Here is a 23,283-nt window from a genome sequence, read left to right as displayed (position 1 = left end):
CCCAAAACTATGACCAAACCAAGGGAACACTCAACCTTTGGCTTCCTCCCTCTTTGGGTAGCCCTCAAGTCACTGAACTTAGCAGGTAATTCTCCAAATGGAAGAACTTTTTTTTTTTTTTAAAGCAGAGCCAAGGAAGCCACATTTTGTGTGATGTGGTTTTTGAAGGAAAAAAGGAAAAAAAAAAAAAAAAGAGATCCCAGATAAAAATGATCTTGTGTGAAGGGAGTAAATGAATGCATAGAAACAGCAGCAGCTCCCAAGCCACCTGGTGGAGCACAGGGGCCCTCCTTGGCCTCCCCCAGATGCTGGGGCTGGGGCTGGGGCTGGGGCCTGGGGGCTGCCCTGCAGAGTGATGTGGCTCCCTTGGGCCTGAGAGCGCCTTGGAGGGGGCTGACCCTGGAGGGCAATGTTCCCAGGATGTGGTACCTGATATCCGAGCCGGTCACTGTCTCCCGCTCTGGGCTGCAGCAGGGGAGGAAAGGCACACTGAGCTCTCATGGGAGTGAACTGTGTCCTCCAGGAAGATGCTGAGCTCCCTCTAACCCAACATGAGCATGCCTTTACAATCCCCGGGACCCAGTCTACAGCTACAAATGCTGCATAGAGAGGTGTGGAGTGTGGGGTGTGGCCATCTTGGGGAAGCCTCTGCTGCCTGACCACGTGGGTGTGTGAGGAGGGCCCTGGAGGACCCAGTTAAGAGGGAGAATGGGGAGAGGTGCCATTGGTGCAGGCTCTGGGGGGAAAACTTGCCAGGTCAGGGAGTATGAAGCCCACTATGTGGCTCCTCCAGACCCAGCCTCTGTATTCGGGTTGGAATGAACAGGCTGAGGTCTGAGGCTGATACAGCTGCACAAATAGCTGGGGCAGGGAGCGCTCTGGACAGAGCCAGGCCAGGCCAGGCAGGCTGACACCAGCACCTGCACTCTGGGGGTGGGAACCCATGGCCATGGAGCTGCGAGGGCTCCAGGCATGATCTGCAGCGCATGTGGCCCCATCAGAAGACAATCATGGAATGTCGGGGATCTGCCAGGGAAGATGTCAGGTGCAGTGCCATGTGCCCTGGATTGCCCAAGCTGCTCCCATGTCAAATATTTTGCCACTCTGTTCTCATCCACACACGCACACTTGTCACACGCCATGAGGTCTGATTTTTGGCTCAAGAAACATGGTCACTACCGTTACAGAGGCTGAGCCTGTCATCACATACTGACACTTTGGGACAAAGAGGGAGAAAGGGCAGAGAAAATACAGCAAAGTGAAGCCTCTTTGGTGTTGGAAAGCAAAGGCCGGAGGCTTAAACTTATTTACAAAGCTGAGCCAACCTTCCCATCCTGACTTCATACCACCTCTAGGGTGTCTCAAATGTTCTTGGGAGAGGTGAGGGGAGGGAAAGTTTTGAGGGATTCAGAGCCTCATTAATCTATTTCATTCGGATTTTTTAGATTTGCACATTGAACACAGAGCAACAAGACTGAATTTTCTGCCGGGCCTGAGGGACACCCATCTCCTTTTCTTATAGCCATATTTCTCAACTTTCTTTTCCATTGTCACTCCTAGAGCCTTTTTAGATATATCTTTTTTCTGTCTTTCCTGTCACTTAAAAAAAATCAGAGGTTTAGAATACCTCTGAAACTAAAAGTACATTTACAAGGTTGTGCAACTATCACCACTATCTAATTCTAAAACATTTTTATCTTCCCCAAAAGAAATCCTATACACATCAGCAGTCCCTTCCCTCTCTTTCCCACCAGCCCCTCACAACCACTAATCTATTTTCTAACTCCATCCACCATGAAATTTTAGCACCACAGATATACTGCTGTTTGGTACTTTGGACAGTCACAAAGCATTGCAATGTGTAAGTGTTTTCCGCCCCCAAGAACCAAATTTTGCCCTCATTGAGAATGCAGGCCTTAGCCCCATGTCTCTGAAAACATGTAGGCTGCACACCCCTGAATCCACACTCAGTATTCCCCACCCACAAGTCCCCCGCCCCCACTCTGCCCCTTCCCTTTGTTGGGACCCACTTCTGACCCAGTCCCAAGGCTGTACCTGGGGTCCTCTCCTGTTTCGCTGTCAGGAAGGCTGCTGGGACACAAATGGGAAAGACCAACACCAGTTAGTTCCCGCCCACAGCAGTTTCTTCACGTTGGGTCTTAGGGGTGAAGGAATCCCTACCCCTCTCATCCTCCCACCCATTCCCAGGGTTTCCAATGGCCTCTGTGGGGTCAGAAAGCACCCTTCTCAGTCTCTGTCCCTCCCACAGCACCTGGATGGGTACCCTCCAAATAACGTGCTAAATCAGCATTCCCGGCATTGACTCGGAGCAGCAGTGAGGCTGGCTGGGCATCAGGAGCATTTTATAGTTGGAAAACTAAATCTTAAACAGGGAAAGTGAGAGGACAAAATCATTTCTTATAGTGTTTTCCAAACTGTGGACAGGGACCCAATCACTGGGTCTGGAATAAGTAGACGGCAAGCGCATTAGAAGAAAAAGAAAACCAAAAAAAAGGGATAGATGAAATCAGTGTGTACTGCATGTGGTACTGTATTTTTCATGATTTTTTCTCTTGTTTATAAATGCATAAATATAGTGGACTGTGTGTCAAATGCTTTTCATACTGTGGATTATGATAACTTAAAAAACACTGAGTTAGGTAACTTGAATTGTGACGGCAATTTTGCCAGTGCTGTATGCCCTCCCCAGGACACCTCTCAACCTTCCAGAAGCAGCCACTTGCCAATGAAATATATACTTCTGACATGAACATTTGGGGGGAAAAATCTTTATTTTCACAGATCTTACTTTAATAATACTAAAAACAGCTAAAATTTATTGAACTTTTATAAGCACCGTAGTAGTATTTTCTCTCTCTCTCTTTCCCTCCCTCTCTTTCTCTTTTAGACAGGGTTTCACTCCTGTTGCCCAGGCTGGAGTACAATGGCATGATCTCAGCTCACTGCAACCTCCACCTCCTGGGCTCAAGTGATCCTCCTGCCTTAGCCTCCTGGGTAGCTGGGATTACAGGCATGCACCACCATGCCTGACTAATTTTTGTATATTTTTTTGTAGAGACAGGAATCTCCCTATGTTGCCCAGGATGGTCTCGAACTCCTGGGCTCAAGCGATCCTCCAGCTTTGGCCTCCCAAAGTGCTGGGATTACAGGGCAGTGAGCCACCGTGCTCAGTCACTACTGTCTCTTTATAAAGCTCAAAATAACCATATGAAGGAGGTTTATTTTGTTCGCCCTCACTTTACAGATAAAGAAAGTGAGGCTCAGAGAAAGGCTAAGTAACTTGCCCAAAGTCACACAGCCAGTAAGTAATGGAGAAAGAGTTCTGACTCCAAAGTTCATACTCATAAATGTCATGGTACATTACACCCCTGTGATTTCCCATGCCATTGCTCTGATAAATGCCCCTTGTTAGAAGAACCAGGATGGACGAAATTAAGGATGGAAATGAGCCTGATGAAATTCCCCTCCTGCTGAGGGTCAGGTGACTGAATGGAGATTCTGATGGGTATGTAGTCCTCAGTCCCCTCTTTTCCTGTTCTCTAATCTTTGTGATCTCATTTTATTATCTTAACCCAACCAAACTTCGCATTCCCCAACCATCAGATTGTTGTAATTTACAATTTACAGACAAGCTGGTAACATGAGACATAAAAACCCAAAGCTTACAAATTCCAGCTCTGCGGCCACAGACCAGATAAGCTTATCTCTGGAGTCTTCCTGATGTGACTACTTCCAGAGTAGCAGAGGTGGTTATTTATGCATCTGTAGCATCCCTGAGGACCCCAGCACACAATAAGCTCTCCCTGTTCTAACTCAGTTTGCAACATTGTCTGCACTGCTCAATTAGCCCTCATAATGGAGTACCTTCCTTTCTAATAGGCTCCTGTGTAATTCGTTCATCCCCAGTGGGATTTTAAGGCAGGAAGAACATCTTTTCCAGCCCCCATGGTGCTTAGCACATGACAGAGCTATATAATGAATGGAGGTTGGTAAGAGGTATATTAATCATTTGGGAAGAAGAAAGGGAGGGACTGGCTCTCATTGCTGGCCTTCCCTGTGCACTGTGAGAAGTTGTTTGCAAACAACTCATCATCTCATCCTTACAACCCTATAAACCCTATCCCCATTTTACACATGAGGAAACTGAGACTCAGAGTTTGCAAATGTGATGGAGCTGGGAAGAGGAGAAGCTGTGGTGTGAATCCAAGTTCTTCTCTTTCCAGTGTAGCCCCAAGCCTCCTCCAATGAGCCTCCCCAAAGCTTTGTATCTGTTTTAAGCTGAAAAGTAAAGAATGGTATGTCTGGCAGGCACCCTCTCACACTGATTTGCTGGGGTCCTTACAAGAGTGCTGAGAGCATTCGATTCCTCCTCTGCCTGCACTCTAGGGACGAAGCACACAGCTGAAAGCATGAGTCTCCAAGTTCCCCAACCGCATGTCCTTCCCTCCAGCTCACTAGGAGCCGGCATATGTGTGGCAGCCTGAATCAGGGCACAGAGGCTGCCTTCCAGGGGCTCACACTCTGGTAGGGCAAATCAGACAGGTACCGAAGTCAGGAAGTTATAAGGACCAAAAGAAAAGTAGGACAAAGTATCAGAGAAATTTTGGGGAAAAGTATACACAAATGCATATGCAAATGCATAAAGAAAAAACTGGAAGCTTCTGGGTGATGGGATATTAGGTGGGTTTTATGTTCTATATGCTTGTGTATCTTTTCTAATGTAATGTGCATTCTTTTACAGTCAGAGAAAAAACATAATTTTTAAAAGAAATTTAGAGGAGGAAGAAATCTGAGAAAATGAGTAGAGCCTCAAAGAAGAAGTCATAACTGAACTGAACCTTAAAGAGTGGGAAGGATTGAGACGCTGGAGGTGAAGGGAGGGAACTGTAGGTTAAAGGAAGAAGCAGCATTTGATAACAGGTGCAAGAAGTAGGAAAAATATGGGTTCTGACATTTGAATCCCAGAGGCTTTTTCCACTCACTGGCTGTGAAATCTGAGGCAAGCCCTTTTACTTGGAGGAGCCTCTGTTTCCTGATCTATAAAATGGTGGTGAAGGCACAAACTTCACAGTGACACTGGAGAATGTATTACAGCTCACAGCTGGTTAGGGGGCAGGTTGTAGGCTTGAAGAACTAGGAGAAATTGTCTTTTCAGCTCAGTGCTTGGCCACAAAAGTATGGGGAGGGGGGAATCGAATATCCCCAACACTCATTTAAGACCCAGTAATAAATAAAAAGGGAAAAAGTGGAAACTGAGGTTCAAAGAGTGAGCTAGGATATACAGGGCTCCACAGCCCATTCATCCTGCCCAGACAGGCTTGTCGCTGTCCTGAAAAGTTATCTTTCACCCACAGGGTCCTTTCCAATTGATATCATTGGGTCCCAAAGCCAAATCTCTGAGACAGGAAAGGTAGAATTTTACTCATTGTCCAGACAGTGAGTCTGTCTCAGAGAGGTGGAGTAACCTGCTCAAGGTCACAGAGCTAGCAAGTGGCAGCATCAGGACTACAGCCAGGGGCCATCTGGTTCCCATGCCTGGATGGTCACTTCCACAGAGCATCCCTTCTCCTGTCTATCAGCTGTCTCACCACACCTGCCTCCTCCAGGAAACCCAGGGGCACTTGAGCCCCTGCCTTCAGCTCCCCAAAGGCTCCACGAATTGTACAGGCAGATGAGACCGGGGTCGTCCTGAGAGAAGACTTTTTCTCTCTTCCTGGGGAATCAGGGCTCTTGGCAGGCAGCATCCACACCAACCACCACAGGCAACAGCATTGCAGCAGCGAGCTCCAGTGAGACTGCATGTGCAGCTCCTCACAGGGAACTGGGAGCCTCTTCCCCACCCTGATCCTTTCCTCATGGCCCTGGTTCCTGCTGATCCCTGGGGGCATTTAAAGTCACTCTACTGTGGATATTAATGGCTCTATTCTTTATTTCCAGGGAAAGAATTTCACCCAAGTGTATCTGCTAATATTGACTTTTTACCAAAACATTTTCCTCTTAAGGATTAAAGAGAGAGTTTGCAAATTCCCAGGTTGACAGTTCCTTCAAGCAGAGAGCCAGGGAGGGGCAGGTGATTCTTCCTAAAGCAAATGCTTGGGAACCCCACAGTTCTCTCTGAGACCAGGAACCAGGCTGCTGACACAAGGGACCAGCTCAGGGCTGCATCTGCAGGACTTCAGCAGATGGACCCTTCATGCCCACCCTGTGGCTCTGTCTGCACATCTCTGTCCACTCTGGGTGGGTGAGCCCCCAAGGGCAGGTGCCAGGCCTTTTCCTTTGTAGCCTACACAGAACAGTTCACAAAGCACACATCTGCATGGGGCACCTGGGGTACAACATGGAATAATCCCTCAAGGATCTCAGAGTCATGGAGGAGACAGACGCATTAGCAAATAATTATAATACCATGTGAGGTATGCACTAATGGTATTTGCTCATTCCAAATATTGATGGAGAAGAGGGATAGTGAAATACTGGGTTAGGAAACAGCTCGGACAAAGGCACGTGGAAAGGAGAGAGATGTCAAGATCCATTATAATGGCAGCCTCTTGAAGGTCTTAAATTGTTCCTGGTTCATTCATTTAGCAAATGAATTCGTTTAGCAAAAACCACTATGGATATAGTGAGACAAATAAAATATGGTCCCTGTCCCCAGGGAGCTCACAAGAATCTTTCCCAGGAGACAGACTGGAGTACATTTAAAGAGGAATAGGGGAATTTTGTTCCTGGCAAAGAAGTACACTGTTGAATAATAATATTTATAGGATATTTACTACATGCTAGGTTAATCCTCACATCAATCTCACGGGTAATAAGGGAAACTGGTAGAGAAAGTTTATGAAATTTTCCAAAGCACAGAGACCAAATGTGAGCCCAGGCAGCTTGGCTCCAGAGCCTGTGTGTGCAGCCATACTGCTCACGTGGTCACTGGAGGAATAAATGAACAGTCGCACCAATAAAGCACCCATCTCCCCAGAGCATTCTCCATTCTGTGCCTCCTAATCCCCCAACTTCCTTCCTTGTGCCTCCTGGAACTCCTTCTGGCTGCCTGGTCACTAGGTCTTGGCCTGGGTATGGCTGAAAAGCATCTGAGCAGCAGCCTGGCATCACCCTCATCTCTGGCTGCAGGCGTGCAGACTCGGGAGGGCTTGCCAGGTGAAAGGTTGTTTTGCTTTTAGCTCACTTTGCAAATACGTCTTCTCCCTGCAGACCTGGGGCTCAATGTCTGAGGTATGGAGTTCCTGCCAGTAATGGAGGGGGACTCTCAACACACAGCCCCCACACTTAACTCAATGCCCAGGATAAGTGGGCCAGCCAGAGCGGTGCACATGTCTAGATTTTGAGAGACAAACAGCAGATGAAGCCAATTGAGTCGTATCTGCCTAGACTTCTCCTCCTAGCCACTATAAGGAGCTCCAGACTGGCCTTCCTTCCTATAGTCTGCCTGTCTGTTTCTTTTTCTCTCTCCCCAGTCCATCATCCTTTGTCACAAGCATGATCCTTCTGCAGCATTTGGGCTAAATCTTACTTCCTAAAGGTAAGCACTGTATCCATAGTGCTTTTGCTAAATGAATTCATTTGCAAAATGAGTGAACCAGAAACAACTTAAAACCTTCAAGAGGCTGCCATTATAATGCATCTTGACATGTCTCATTTCCAAATGCATTTGCCCAAGCTATTTCCCAGCCCAGGACCTACCTCTCCTCTCCATCAATACTTGGAATGAACAAATAGTATTAATGCACACCTTACGCTGTGTTATGATTATTTGCTAACGTCTCCCTTCCTATAGTCTGTCTGTCTGCCTTTTTCTCTGTTTCCCCAATTCATCATCCTTTATCACAGCATAGTTCTTTTGCAAACTTTGGGCTAAATCTTACTTCTCAGACCTAGTACATGGGATCTAAGCCAAATTCACTTCTTCAGTCCCATCTTTCATAATGCCCCCTATGCATCCAGTACTCGAGGTGCACAGAACTATGTTCTTTAATATCAGCAAGCCTTTGCCCACACCATCACCCCTGCCTGCAACACCTCCCTCTCCTACCCCTGCCTTTTCTACCTGATGAAACCACACTCATCCTTCAAGGCTCAAATACCACATCCACAGTGAGCCTCCTCTCCTTAACTGCAGAGTCAATTGTTCCTCTGTGCTCTTCTAAGGCCCAGGTCTCCTCTCCCTTCCCTTAAAAGCAGAGCTGGCCAGGTGCGGTGGCTCATGCCTGTAATCTCAGCACTTTGGGAGGCCTAGGCGGGCGGATCATGAGGTCAGGAGTTTGAGACTAGCCTGGCCAACATAGTGAAACCCCATCTCTACTAAAAATATAAAAAATTAGCCGGCATGGTATTGCACACCTGTAGTCCCAGCTACTCAGCAGGTTGAAGCAGGAGAATCGCTTGAACCTAGGAGGTGGAGCTTGTGGTGAGCTGAGATCATGCCACTGCACTCTAGCCTGGGCAACAGAGCGAGACTCCGTCTCAAAAAAAAAAAGAAAGAAAGAAAAAAAAAAAGGCAGGGGCCATGTCTTAGTTACCTTTGCACCCCTGTTGCTGTCACAGGGTCTAGCACACACTAGGCACTCAACCGGATGAGTGAATATGTCACTGTGGACGCTGGAGCGTGAGTTGACTTGGGAACAAATTCTCATGATTTCCCAGGGTTGGCTGCAAGCTAACAAATGTACTTCACTATGCTTGAGAGGGAAGCTGGACCGGGACCGGGCAGGAGAGGAAAGAGGATCCTGGAGAAAGGAGACCCCTTTCATTGCCGCCCCTCTGCAAGCCTTGAACAGAGCCGGGAGCTGGGGCCTAGGCTGCCTGTTAAGGAGAGTAAGTGTTGATAAGGACAGAGCCGTGAGGACCCATGTGGTGGCTCTGGGAGGAGGCAAGTGTGTGTGAGTCATGGCCACAGTGGCTGCTGGCCTTTGGACTGTCAGACTAGCTATGGTTTCTTCATGATGCTCTTGTGCCCCTTTTCTTTGAGCACATGGTGGACGACCAATGCACTTGAGCACCTAGGTGCAAATCCTACTTCTGCAATTTAACAGCTGGGTGGCCTTGGGCAACTTGCTTCACCTCAGTTTCCTCATCTGATAAATGAGGATATAATAATATCTACTGCACTGAGGTTTTTGCAGACTGACTGAGGTGATGAGGTGCCTGCACAGCACAATGCCTGGCCTATAAGAAGGGCTTAGGCAGGAACAGAAAACCAAACACCACATGTGCTCACTATAAGTGGGAGTTGAACAATGAGAACACATGGACACAGGGAGGGGAACATCACACACCGAGCCTGTTGGGGGGTGGGAGGCAAGGGGAGGGAGAGCATTAGGACAAATACCTAATGCATGTGGGGCTTAAAACCTAGATGACAGGTTGATAGGTGCAGCAAACCACCATGGCACATGTATACCTATGTAACAAATCTGCACACTCTGCACATGTATCCTGGAACCTAAAATAAAATTAAAAAAAAAAAAAAAAAAAAAAGAAGTGCTTAGGGTCCTTTGCCTTGGAGAGGCTCCTTGTGTTCCCCAGGCTGGGGCAGAGGTTTCCTAAGAGAGAGGGGCGGCAGTCAGACCCTGAGGGTTGGCACAGCTTGGAGAAGAGGTGGGGACTGAGGCAGGGCAGAGCTGACCCCTGCCAATCATGCCTGCTGCATCTACAGAGGACAACGAGAGGTGCTGAGGCTGGCACGATGCCACATGAGGGCATGAGGGTGGGGGAGGAGAAGAAAGCAGGGCAAAGGGACCAGGTTCAGAGTGGGTTTTGACATCCATGCTGAGCAGGTCAAGCCTGGGGCAGCTCCAGTGTCTGAGCCTCACAATCCTTCTGGAAAAGCCCCGCCCTGGAGGAGGGCCCAGATCCAGCCTGACCACTACATGGAGCTTGGACAATAACCCTTAGGACTAGGCCCTGGGGGCCCCAGTAGTGACCAGGTTTGAGGGAAGGAACATGGGCAGAGTCTCTGCTCCACACACTGACCAGTAAGTCACCCAACCTCTCTGAGCCTCAGTTTCTGCTTCTGTGAAATGAGGTAACAACACTCCCCTCCTAACCTTAGTAGGAGGCTTGATGAGATCATGTTGACAATGCACTTAGCAAAGGGCATGGCCCATAGGAGGTGCCCAATAAATATTGGTTACTTTCTTCAGCTCACAGTGCACTGGGGACTCTTGTCTTCTTGCTGCAGACACGCACTTGGACATCAGAAAAGGGTTCTTCCCTCCAAAGGCTGCAGAGGCAGTCGGAATAAAGCAATAAGATCTCAAACCGAATACCTAGGCCTTCCCAGTCAGGCTATGTTGAGAAATCTCCCAAGTAAGATGGTGAATGGAGGCAAAGACCCCTCTGCCCCAAAGACTGATGGGAGAACAGTACGGACCACCTGATGGGAGGTGATGGGAAACCCAATGGGCTAATCTGCCAGCCCACAGCCCCACTGAGGAGGGAAATTTGCCATCTTTTGGATACACCTTTCAAGGACATCTTGGAAATGCAGGAAATGGGGGTGCATGCTGATATTCAGACACTGCGCCCAAAGTCTTTCTCCCTGCTGGGTTCTGCACTCACGCTTATGAATAACCTGACACCTTGAATAATTTTCCCCTAGAAATGATTGGTAGGGAAATCTTGCCCTTCTGCTGATTGACTGCAACTTCTATTCCTAACTGAGTGTTCCAAAGCCCAGAGATCCCTCTTTCCCTTGGCTACCGGAGGGTGCAGAACCAGAGTTTATGTTGATGGCTGTAGCTGTCCTCTGCCCAGGTTGCTGAACATCTTTTTACCCTCTTCATTTCTCAGCTCCTATTTTTTTACCTTTTTAAAGGGTTTTGTTTTACATGCATCTTTTTTTTTTTTTTAAATATACTTTAAGTTTTAAGTTTTAAGTTATACAGAACATGCAGGTTTGTTACACAGGTATACACATGCCATGGTGGTTTGTTGCACCCATCAACCTGTCATCTACATTAGGTATTTCTCCTAATGCTATCCCTCCCCTTGCCCCCCACCCCTCTACAGGCCCCAGTGTGTGATGTTCCCCTCCCTGTGTCCATGTGTTCTCATTGTTCAACTCCCACTCATGAGTGAGAACATGCAGTGTTTGGTTTTCTGTTCCTGTGTGAGTTTGCTGAGAATGATGGTTTCCAGCTTCATCCATGTCCCTGCAAAGGACAATAACTCGACCTTTTTTATGTCTGCATAGTATTCCATGGTGTATATGTGCCACATTTTCTTTATCCAGTCTATCATTGATGGGCATTTGTGTTGGTTCCAAGTCTTTGCTATTGTGAATAGTGCTGCAATAAACATATACATGTGCATGTGTCTTTATAGTAGAATGATTTATAATCCTTTGGGTATATACCCAGTAATAGGTTTAATAGGTTTGCTGGGTCAAATGGTATTTCTGGTTCTAGATCCTTGAGGAATTGTCACACTGTCTTCCACAATGGTTGAACTAATTTACACTCCCACCAACAGTGTAAAAGCGTTCCTATTTCTCCATATCCTCTCCAGCATCTGTTGTTTCCTGACTCTTTAATGATCACCATTCTAACTGGTGTGAAATAGTATCTCATTGTGGTTTTGATTTTTAAATGCATCTTTTATCAACTAGTTTTAAGTGCTTCTTGGAAGTACATGGGTATAAATAATAGATACGTGATTGACTCAGCCTGGGGTTCTGGCTCTTTAATTAAGACAGTGATCTTTGCCCAGAAATCAACATCTATTGGTTACGTCTGGATCCTCAGGACACCCACCGATGGTGTGTATGTCAGTGCAGCTCATGACCAAGCTGGAAACCAATGTTGGTGTTGCAATTTCCCACACTGGGAAATTACTACTGTGCATCTGAGTAACCATGGGATTCTTAGTCTGACAGAACTGAGTTTCAATTCCAGCTCTGCCACGTATTAGCTGTGTGAATTAGGGCAAGAAGTTTAACCTTCCTCTATAAATGAGAATTGAGAACAGTACAGACCTTGCTAGTTATCATAAAAATTAAATGAAATAATGCATGCAAAGGACTTAGCAAAGAACATGTGCATAGTAAGAGTTGAATACCTACTAGCAGTGATGATGAGAATAACAATTAGCAGCATTTATTGAGTCCTCACTGAACACAGAGTGGGCCCTCCAATAAATGTGTGTGCATCCTCAACTAAGGAGGATGGTTGAAAGGAGGTTTCACCTCCACTAACTGAGCCCTGAGGATAGATCTATTACCTGCTCCAGAAGACAGCCCCTGAGACCTTCTGCATCTCCCCCAGTGCGGCTAGAAGGAGCGAGGACTTGCCGCAGCCCACCTGTCCCACAATCATGGTCAGCTGGCCTGCAGGGAGGGAGGGTGGCAGATGGGAGTGGGGCCGGGGGGAGTCCGAACAAACATCACCCAGAAAGACAGACAGACAGATGCACCCAAACCTGGGGTCCCTGTTTTCTTTCTTCCCACCTAGAATCCCCAACAAGTCCTCTTCCTCCTTAAGCCTTTCCTTCTGGAAATCAACATCCTCCTCTGGCTCCCCAGGTCCTTCCCCCTCTCTGATTTCCTGCTCCGCCACCCTTCCTAAGCACCCGCTTCTCCTTTCCCATGCTCCTAGTGTGAGCCCAGGCTCCTTGTGGTCCCAAGAAACGCCATCCTGGGTCCCACCTCCAACCCACCCCATACTTTGCTCATGGCTGCCTCTGCCAGAAAGTCCTCCTGCCTCATGGCCTCAGAGACTTTGTCCATTCTCAGAAACCCCACTTCTTCCACTTGCGTTCCTTGGCTACCCACATCTGATCTTTTTGTGCATTACCTATACTGTCTGCAATGGATGATTTGATATTAAGGCTGGCAATTTTACCCTGTCCTTAGTGCTGCACTCCTACCCAGCACACGGAAGCCTCTAGAATGTAGTCTGCCCCTTCTCTAGTATACCCAAGGCACCCACCAAGAATGAGCAGAGAGCAGGTACTCAATAAATGCAGCTTTGTCTTTTTATCTCCATGTTATTCAGTGGGACATGGGGAGGGGCATGCTGGAGGGGTGGACTGGGCCATACCTTGGGGGATACGAATGGTGATGTTGGACAGTGTGGGGATTCCATCTGGGGTCCACGTGAAGTAGCCTCCCATGATCTTCATTAGGCGCGTCCCACCGCCCAGGAGAGAACAGAAAGGCAGCCATTTCCCAGTGTGAATAGTCTCTGGGCTCCCCTCCTCCAGGAAAGCCAAAAGACACTGATTCCAGTCCCTGGATCACTTCCAGAGCAGGGGAGTGGGAGACTGGCCTTCTCATGCTTGGTTGTCCCTGGTTTCTGGACTCCTATGGACCCTATAGGCAGGCAGGGTGACCACTGCAGAGGACTAAGCATGCAGCTCTCCGGCTTTTCAGGTGCTGAGCTCCCTCTAGGAGCTGGTGCTGGGTGGCCGGGCATGGGGCAGCAGGATCTAGGACTCACCTGGACACAGCAGTTGTCAGCATCGCCCTCTGCACTGGGGACCAGGCTCTGCAGCGGGCGGGTGAGGCCCCAACAATCCTCCCGGGCTGGACGCTTGCGGTTCACGACCTTGAGGGGCTGGGGGTGGTTTGGAGGTGAGGACCCACTGGGCTGGGAGCTGTGTAGGGAAGGGAACCCCTCTTCCTGGGAAAAAAGGCAGATGTCTGACACAGCAGGCCCGAGTTTTGAGCCTTAGAGGACCATGCTGGGAGTAGTAAGGGGAGGCCGGGCACTCACCACCGCCTGGTACTTGCTGGCTGGACCCTGGGGCGTGGGCTCACGGGGGGCACACTGCTCCTCACGGATCTCTGCACTGGACAGGAACTCGCTCAGCTTTTGCACGCTGCTTGGGAAACACAGAGACACCCCTCACCCCTGCCAGGGGCAGAGGGGAGGGGAGAGGGCGCAGCCTGAGAGAGAGCTCTGAGAAGGTTCTCAGGCCTGAAGTATAGTCCCACAAAGCCCACACTGAAGGGGGCAGACCAGTGGGCATGGGGGCAGGTAATTGGTGTTACCAGGGTTTGCTAGGGTTGATCAGTCAGCTGGAGTAGGTTGGGGTCTGGATTGGCGGTGGGATTGGTTAGTTTTAGGGTTAATGTTGAAGTTGGTTAGTCTGGGTTATTAGACTGAAGGATGGTTGGTGTTGGGTTGGTCAGGGTTAAGGTTAGTTAGGACTAGGATTGGTGAAGAATCAATAGCTAGTATTTTGTGAGCATATACTATATGCCAGACACCATGTTAACTGCTTTGCAGCATTATGTAATTGGATCCCCCTAACAACCTGCTCGGGGAGGTGTCATTACTCATGGGGAGGCGGCTATTCCTACCCTCGCCCCTGTCCACATGTCCCTGTGGACCTGAGGAGGCACTGGAAGCGTCACTCTTCAAGTTCATTGTCTCCCATCCTGGAGGTGTGAAAGCTTTCTGGGAGGCTCAGGATTGTTTGTATTCCCCTTTCTTCTCTTTTGCTAAATATCCAACAGGCCTGGGTCAGACAAGCCATCCGCCCTCAAGGCAAGGTTATTCTGGGGCTGTAAGTGAGCCTGTGGCCTGGAGTCACCCTTTCTGTGTGCCACCCCCTAGATGGGAGGGGCAGACTGCCAGACTCTGCCTTTGTCCCCTGTCCAGTCTCCCTCCCCTGCAGGCGGTGACTGGGAAGGATGGAGCTGGCCCTCATCTCTTGGGGTGAAGCTTCAGGTAGTATCCTGAGCCCACCTTCAGCCAGAGCCTGAGCTCCCTCACTGAAAAGGCCTCTGTTACTCTGGTGTTCCGTTCCTGGAAACAGTGGGATCCAGAGTGTTTGAAAATGTGAATGCTTTGGGATCAGTGCAACAGTTTTTGGGCACGTGCAGCGTTCTTAAATCTGTGGTTTCTACACAGACTTACAGGGCTGGAGAGTGGGTGGTGGGAGGAGGGGTGATCATCAGACCCCACAACACCATGGCCAAGAAACTGAGTCAGCACAGCTGACCATGGAAATGGGGGCTAATCCCTGTTTAACAGGCTACTCCTTGGTCAGATACTCCTTAAAGCATAATTTTGCTGAGTTATGCCCCATTCCGTCTTTGAATCCATGCTAGAGCTTCCTCCTGCAAGCTACCTTCTCTATCAGCTACTTCATTCCAACAGCTACTCCTTCCTTCCAGCTTCCCAGGACCTGCCAGGGTCCCATGACACAGGGGTGTCACCTTCCTCAAGGCTGAAGACACAGAGGACATTTGTTACTGACTGGTTCTCTGGCCATGGGTAAGGACAAGCCAGCCCTCCACAGAGGCACGACAGGCTCTTGTTTTCAAGGAGCCAGAGCTATTTCAGAGGCTCAAGGATGTCTTCACACTCCAGATATGGCATTTCCCAGCCAGAGTCTCAGCTGTCTACCTTCAGGCTTTCATTCCCAAGAGGGCGATGCCTCTGGGACAGTGGCAGAGGCTCTAGAGCCCAGAAGAGGGAGCCTCCAAGAGCTGTGGCCCAATCAGAGCAGGACCCAATGCCTGGGGGAAGCTGTTTCACTGGCTGAGGCTGTGAGGGCTCAGGGGCTGTGGAAAGGGTAGGGGATACTTGGCCTGGGAAAGACAGACACAGTGGATGCCTTCTGATATCCGAGGGGCTGCCACATGGGGAAGGAATAGCCTCATTCTGGGTGGCTCTCGAGGGTGAAGTTAGGACCAGTGGGTAGAATTTAGGAGGATTTCACGTTTGGCGCAACATTGATTTTTTTTTTTTAAAGTTGTTGTGGAAGTGACAGTGAGTCCCCTCTCCTGGGAGGTATGTAAGCAAGTCCTTGCTTCGGGATGGCTAGCTGGGAAACCATACAGGCCAATGTCCCTCTGACCAACCAGGACCAGCTACAGCGAGGCCCAGCAATGGGGGTGTGTCCCGGGACCAAACAGCTGTGGTTTGGCCATCACTCAAGCAACCCCTGAGGCTGACACAGGACCTGCCTGCCCAGTGTCCTCACCCGGACCCTCCCCTCACCTCACTAGAGCTTTGACGGTAGATCGGACCACACTGGACAGCAGGAACAGCGGTGTGACCAAGATATGGAAGAGGGAGAGGGAGGCAAAGGCCACGGAGGGCGAGAAGTCGGCCTCTTTGAAGAAGCTGACATGGCCCACGAAGGTCTGTGGACAGAGGCACAAGTGAGGCCAGGGTGACCCAGGGTGTGGGTCCCTCCCACACTGGAAATGCTCGGCACTGGAAGGGAAACGAGACGACTGGCAGGGAGCAGGCTCCTAAGGGGGCCTTTCAGTTGGAGACACCTTCATCATCCCCACAGTCATCTCATGGAAACGTCCCCAACAAGCTCAGGACTTCAAGCTGGAGAGCAGGGGCTGCTCCCTCCCTGTCCTGCCCAGTCTTGGCCGGGAATGAGCAGGGAGGAAACCTTGGGTTAGGTTAGCACTGCCCCCTCCGCAGACAGCAGGTAGGGTGCTCATCTCCCCAGTCCTCATCGGAATAACATAAACACAGTGATTACAAAACCATCGCCTCGTCATGCAGTGCTTTGCCACAGCCACCTGGCTGGCTCAGTGGCCTCTGTTACCCACAGTTCTGCCAAGAGCCAGGCCAGGAACCAGCTCAATAAATCAAATTGGAAGTGAATTCCCAAGCGGACCCGACAGGCTGTGAACTCTACACAGCTCAGGGACACTGGCCCCGGGGGAAATAAGTAGATCTTTTTAAGGAACTGCAGCCATCACAGAAGACGGGGATGGGAGGCTGGGCGAGGGGGCTGCAGGCTCGTAGGGGCCCAGGCCTTTCTGTAGGAGCACGCTGCCTGCCTCCCATGGCTGAGCTCCCACACAGCTTTTATCGAAACTGCTTTAGAAAGCCACCATCGTAATATTTAATGGCATGGAGAATTGTGTGTGGCATATTCTTAAATTTAAAAGAGCAGGTTACAAAACTGCATGCGCAGCACATTCCTATTTTTGTAGAAAATGACATATCATAGGCCTTAAAAAAAGACTGGAAAGAAACACATTAAAAATGTTACCAGTGGGATTACGGGTGATTTTAATTCTCTTTGCACTTTCTGCTCTGGATTTCCCATCATTTCTACAATATACATGTTTCACTTTAAAAATGAAAAATTTGTATAGCTATTTTTTAAAAGAAAGTTTAATTTCTCTAAATGCTAAGCCTCCGGTCTTAAAGGCCTGGAGGCAGAGGCCCCTGTCCGGCTGGAGTTGGGGAGGGGTCGCACCCTCTATAAACTTTCTATCCTATTTTCAGTCTGGCTGCGGAGCCTGTCTTCTGAGGCCCCTGTGCAGAAAGGCCAAACCTGGGCAGCCTGTCACTGCAGATGCCCTCCCCCTCCACCCTACCCCCAAGAGATGGAGAGAGGATCCACTTACTATGAGGACAGCTGCAATGGGGATGGCCGTGTTCATGAAAACTGCAGAGGAAGCACAGGGATGAGTTTAGCGGGAGGAGTGTGACAGCTACACTTGGAGATGCCCTGGGTGGCTGGAGGCAGCACAGCCCAGTGGGGCCAGCCCGTGGGGCACAGCTCCGGTAGGCTAGGGGCAGAATTCTAGCCCTGTGGCACTTCCAGTTCCTCACCTTGTATCCCTCAGGACTCTTGTCCCAGGTATCCCAGCCCCCAAATCTGGGGCTTAAGCTGTTAAGTCACTCTGTGTGGACAGGGTGAAGTTAGCCCCATGGGAAAGTGGTGGGAGAAGGATGGGAGAGTTGGCTGTCTGTGGCCAACTGTGAGGTCAGGAGCACGTGTTTTGGGGGGCACCAAGCTGCCACTTCTTCCTCTGCCTTTGGCTTCCCCCAAGCCAGGCTCTCTATGAAGCTTAGAGGCTTCCTAATCTCCCATGGCTCTTGAGAAAATTTCAAAGTCATTCGCACTAAGGTATGAGTAACTAAGGACAGCTTAAAGCAGAATGTCCCTTAGAATCTGTGTGCAGGTGGGGCAACTGGTTTGTGGCAACAGAGCCCCCCTCCTTATTCTGTTAAACTTGCAGCCTTTAGATCAGTCACAGGGACTTCAGGAAGGAAAGAGAGTGGGACTTGGTGTGAGAGAAGGGCAGAATCCCTGTTACTCATAAGCTGTGTAACCTAGGACATGTCATTTACCTTGCCCATGCCTCAGTTTCCTCATCTGATTTTTGTAAATTTATAAATACTTGTTCATACACCCTAGCTCTTTCCAAGGTCAGAGGAGATAACATGGGTAACAGGCTCTGTGAGCCCCGGGTGCTGCCTATACATCATACCTCATGGGCTACTAGCTGAGCCCTACTCCACACTCACCCCTCCTCTGGCCTGGGGTGTGAAATGCTCAACAGTGCCCTGAACCCAGGCCTAAATTTCCAGAGAGAGCAGCCCCCCTATGGCATAAGAGGCAACCATGCCAGCTGCCACCTTCCCATCCTATCCTCCTTCATTCAAGGATCTTCTTCCAGGGCAACCCAGAAAGGAGTCTGGTTCTGCCATTAGCCAAATTAAAGCACAGGGACCAGGAGTCAGGAGCCAGAAGCCAGAGGCCAGGGCTCTGCCTGTGCATATGGCCCCTGTCTAATGAATGGCAAAGTCTTGGACAATCTGATGAAGTCCAGATGGCCAACACCATTCCAAGAAGTTGACTGCCCATTTACTCCAAGAATCCTGCAGCAGTCAATACATACACAGCATTGTACATTAGAGATGTGGCCCCCAACTTCAGGGAACCCCAAGTGGGTAGAAGGACATGGCCTCTGCCCTAAGGGGGTTTCCAGTCTGAGGAAGCAGACAGGAGCTATGCTCCTAGGAAGTTCCAGATACAATGGGGAGACAGAGAATATGCCCCTTAGGAGTTCTCAAGCAGATGGGAAGGACATTGTCTCCATCCTTGGATAATTCCTGATCTGATGGGGAAGGCAAGGCTCCTGCAATTGGAGAGGTCCCAGTCTCCTGGAGGATGTATGGCTGGAGCCCTTATATGGCTGGGGCCCTGGCAGATGGCGAATTTCTCTGCCCATAATGCTTTTAATCAATACCTACATCATACATCATAAAGAGCAGTGCTTTAACTGCTCTTCCTCATGAAGGCTGGATGGTTTCCAGGGCCCACTACCATGCCACAGCCCTCCTGCACTGCTTCTGGCAGGAGATAGTGTAAATATGATTGGTGTTCCCATAGCATAAGGGACTCAGATCTGGGACATAGGACATAGTGTAGCGATTACTGGCTGAGGAGGAGAGGGAGGAGGATGCCCGTTAGACCTAGGACCTTGACCATCAACAACTATATAGCTCTAAATGTGAGGTAGCTTTGCCCCTCCCCTATAGGGCCAGTCACTCCAAGGAGCAACTGGGAGGGCAGGGGCCTCTCTTCTGCTCCTCCCAGCCCATCCCCATAAATAACCAATAAGGAGGGGTCCTGTGCACCCATCTCTCAGCCCCCACTCCAGGCCAAGACCCCTCCTTCACATTCTGGGACTTGACTCCCAGCCAAAAAATAGGCTGAGTGTTGAATTATAAATTGCTACAATGCTCTTGGAAAGCAGTCCAGTGCTTGTAGCTAGAGCCACACATAAGTTCAGACCTTCTGATCCTATAATCCGTCTCCAGGGAATTTATCCTGAGTAATCATTCAAGAGCAGCACAAAGCCATCAGCTAGATGGTATTAGCTGCAGCTAACACAAAATTCAATACAACAAAACCACAACCACAGCAACAGCAACAAACTACCCCAAACGAACTGGAAATGTCCAACAAGAGGGGCTGTTTTAGTAAATGATGGTGCATCAGCTTGGAGGAGATTTTGCAGTCAGAAAATGTGATAATTGACACTTCATTCTGCTGCACATTTTCCCTGGTCATGATTTTTTTAATTTAATTTTTTTTCAATTTTATTGTCTTTATTTTTGTAGCTGCCTGAACTCCTTTGAGGAACGAGACAAGCTATAAATAAATTTAAAAATGAACATCCCAAAGCTGATGCAGCAACATGGAGTATGCTTCTGATATAATTAGCTTCCGCCCAGTTCTGGCTGTTGTATGGAGACGCTAAAGAATGAAAATGTGATTTTCCATTTCTTTCACCCTCCCCTTGAAGGATGGCCTTTGTGCAGAGAGTTCTGGGTCCCCTTCAGGGCCAGGGCTGGGAAAGTGGAATCATCAGCTGCGTACGTGTGTGCGTGCGTGCGTGTGTGTGTGTGTGCGTGTTTTATAGGAAAAAGAAATAACCTTTAATATGTTCAATGATAATTTACTGGATCTTCCTCTTGTATCAAAAGCTATACATTTTCTCCTCAAAGCAGCTGCTCCAAGAACTAACTAGCCCTCTTTATCTCCCTCTAGCTGGGATAGACTAACTCCCCTCCACCTCTGCCTCTCTTCTTTCAAAAACACTGCGTAGGTGTTAATGGCCTGGGCTCTCACCAATGAACAGAATTGTCCTTTAAGCCAGCAGCCCACAGGCAGTGGCACCCAAAGCCTCACCCCCAGCCCCCATGGCAGAAGCCACAGAGCTGGCATTGTTTCCACTGTCTCAGGAGGAAGGAGCCAAAAGCTGACCCTCAGCACAAATCAAAGCCCAATATGGAGAGAGAATAACTGCTTCTAGGCCCAGAGGAGGCAAGCTATGGGCAAGAAAGGGGAATTTTTTCAGCCACCCCATCTTTAGAAACAAGGGAACAACTAGGCCCTTTTCCACTGTTATGCTCTACAGGAGCTCTACTGCTCCAAGGGGATCTGAAAGTGCAAAAGGATCTAAACAAATAAGGAGAATTTTCCCACGCTGGAGATAAGAGTGGCAAACAGAAAGATGGGTGAATGTAATAATGTGTAAGAAGATGATGCTCAGAGCCTCTGTTCTTCACGTGGCTGCCAGCCCTACAGCCTTACACAGTAAGAACCAGGACAACCACTCCAGACCAGTATAGCTGGGGAATCTTCAGACCTTTTCCTAGGTCCCACATCAAGTGTCAGATCCCATTCCAAGGATGATACATGAGAGAGAAGACGAGTGCAAACTTAGCTGTGTGGATCAGTGCGGGCCCCAGACACAGGGACTTCATGCATTCCAAATAAGACTCAAAGTTCCCAGGGAGTAACAGGGCCGACATGCCAAAAAGAAAGACCCCTGCACTCAAAGCAATACCAGTGCCGTGGTGGCAGATGGACATCGCCATGGGAAGAGACCAACTGTAGATAGTGATGTGGGAAGATGTGGGGCAGTTTGAACCTGTGTTCTTATTCCAGAACCGCTCCACCTCTTCTTTGGCTGTGGTTCCCAAAGGAATAGCATTTCTGACACAGAGCTGAGGGCTAAAGTGGGCTCGGAGGCAATGACGACCAACGTGTCTCAGCAAGACCACAGCCATCTTGGGTTCTGGTCAGGAAGGAAGTGACCAGCTGCTTGTGTTTTAAAGGTCTCTCTGAAGATCATCTTTTGGGGCTCTGGGGTGGATGTGGCTGGACCTGGGAAGTCTGGGGGTGTTACAGACTCTGGCACCTCTCTGAGCACAGTAGTCAGTCCTGTGCCGTAGCTGGGGGTGAGACAGGAAGGCAGGGAGCTGGGCATACAAATGTCATGGGTTGAAGATCTGAGGCCTTGCCCTTATTTTCTTGAACCACATAAAGTTCTATAAGGTTCCAAGGCGGTGGAGGGGTGGGGAATAAAGCCAAGAATAGATTTCTGTCCAACTTTGGCCCAAGGTGAGGTGACTCACTTCAATTTGATTTAGGAAAAAAACAAAAACAAAAAGAAGAACATGATCGTGCTCAGATCTTGAATGTTAAGGAGGAAGAACTATGTTAAATAACGGCAAGTGAAACAGGATTATAAAACCTTCTTCTTGTGTAAGTGTGATGCTGTTATGGAAAAGTTTAGTTGCATGTAGGCTGACCTGAAAGGCTGCCATCAAAATTGAAAGCCCTTCTGCAATAGTGTAGAGGCATGGGTATTTTTTAGAAAATCCTTTCCAAAAATATCCCTTAAGATTTATCCATTCAAGGCCGGGAGCGGTGGCTCATGCCTGTAATCCCAGCACTCTGGGAGGCCAAGGCAGGTGGATCACCTGAGGTCAGGAGTTTGAGACCAGCCTGGTCAACATGGTGAAACCCCATCTCTACCAAAAATACCAAAATATTAGTCAGGCATGGTGGTGCATGCCTGTAATCCTAGCTACTTGGGAGGTTGAGGCAGGAGAATCGCTTGAACCCAGGAGACAGAGGTGGCAGTGAGCTGAGATCACGCCACTGCACTTCAGCCTGGGCAATAAGAGTGAAACTCTGTCTCAGAAAAAAAAAAAAGACTTATTTATTAAAAAAGGGTCTCCTTGTTCCAGGCCTTGTGCTGGGTCTGGGGGCTACAGTAGTAAATAATTGTGTAAGTTTTTCATACCCCCAACCCCTGCTCCAAACAAAACAAAACAACAAATCAACAAACTAGAGTTGGGATCAGATCACCCATTCCCCCTGGCTTTGCCCAAGGAATGTTGTCTGGCCCTCATGGGCACCAGCCTGGCATTGCAATACTAGGAGCTTTTCATTTCCAAAGCATTGATGCATGTTTCAGAAGCTATGTGTCACAGAGGCACAGCCAGCCATTTGTACCTCTGATTAACTTCAGCTTTGTTGCCTGTGCGGGGCCAGGGGAGGAGCGTGTAGGCTCATAGCTTGGGCCTAATTGCAAGATGCGTCTGCAGGAGGGGAAATGTATTTTGAAGTGCACGGGGCTATTTCCCATTCAGTCCAATAGTCAGTGCAGTCAACAGAGGGGGAACGAAATCAGGTTAACAGTGCCAGTTGCTGGCAGCTGAGGAAGTGTGGCAGGAGGCATTTCAGTCAGACTGATCCTTACCTCCTTAATTGATGGGCGCCCCGACTCTCCCTCAGCCATGCTCCCCACCAAGCCAGGCCAGGATATGCATAAACAGCCCACTGTGACTGCACCAGCTGGCAGAAGGGCGGGTAGATATTGAAGAATTTCAGGCCAGGCGCAGTGGCTCAAGCTTGTAATCCCAGCATTTTGGGAGGCCGAGGCAGGTGGATCACCTGAGGTCAGGAGTTTGAGGCCAGGCTGGCCAATATGGTGAAACCCTGTCTCTACTAAAAATAAAAAAATAAAAAAAATTAGCTGGGCATGGCAGTGGGTGCCTGTAATCCCAGCTGCTTGGGAGGCTGAGGCAGGAAGAATTGCTTGAACCCGGGAGGCAGAGGTTGCAGTGAGCTGAGGTCACGCCACTGTACTCTAGCCTGACAGCACAGTGAGACTCCGTCTCAAAACAACAACAACAACAACAACAACAACAACAACAACAACAACAACAA

At 49.1% G+C, this 23,283-nt stretch overlaps 1 protein-coding gene, 1 long non-coding RNA gene and 1 pseudogene across 6 annotated transcripts in view; all 3 read right to left on the bottom strand.

Annotated features, from left to right (window-relative positions):
• Nucleotides 1–23,283, bottom strand: part of ABCC8 (ATP binding cassette subfamily C member 8) — an 84,462-nt gene that overhangs the window by 21,987 nt on the left and 39,192 nt on the right. For 2 of the 5 annotated variants that reach the window (XM_023230879.3, XM_023230882.3), the window contains exons 11-18: nucleotides 17,369–17,409; nucleotides 15,987–16,132; nucleotides 13,749–13,854; nucleotides 13,473–13,589; nucleotides 13,074–13,149; nucleotides 12,256–12,361; nucleotides 2,056–2,091; nucleotides 430–465 (exon numbers count right to left, since the gene is read on the bottom strand). In XM_023230879.3, coding sequence (XP_023086647.1) covers nucleotides 430–465; nucleotides 2,056–2,091; nucleotides 12,256–12,361; nucleotides 13,074–13,149; nucleotides 13,473–13,589; nucleotides 13,749–13,854; nucleotides 15,987–16,132; nucleotides 17,369–17,409 — 664 coding nt within the window. Of the gene's footprint in view, nucleotides 1–429; nucleotides 466–2,055; nucleotides 2,092–12,255; nucleotides 12,362–13,073; nucleotides 13,150–13,472; nucleotides 13,656–13,748; nucleotides 13,855–15,986; nucleotides 16,133–17,368; nucleotides 17,410–23,283 lie in introns of all 5 variants that reach the window. The other 3 variants (XM_023230883.3, XM_023230880.2, XM_023230878.3) reach the window with 2 other exon arrangements.
• On the bottom strand, nucleotides 2,774–10,645 carry LOC111555066. Its single transcript, XR_002735399.2, has 2 exons — nucleotides 10,412–10,645; nucleotides 2,774–3,471 (listed from the first exon to the last, which is right to left on the bottom strand). It is a non-coding gene; the product is annotated as an uncharacterized LOC111555066 (long non-coding RNA).
• LOC111555019 lies at nucleotides 20,850–21,332 on the bottom strand (annotated as a pseudogene).

The sequence above is a fragment of the Piliocolobus tephrosceles genome, chromosome 13 (genome assembly GCF_002776525.5).
Source record: "Piliocolobus tephrosceles isolate RC106 chromosome 13, ASM277652v3, whole genome shotgun sequence".
Taxonomy (NCBI): domain Eukaryota; kingdom Metazoa; phylum Chordata; class Mammalia; order Primates; family Cercopithecidae; genus Piliocolobus; species Piliocolobus tephrosceles.
The sequence above is the reverse complement of the archived record's forward strand: the minus strand, read 5'-3'. Positions and strand labels throughout refer to the sequence as shown.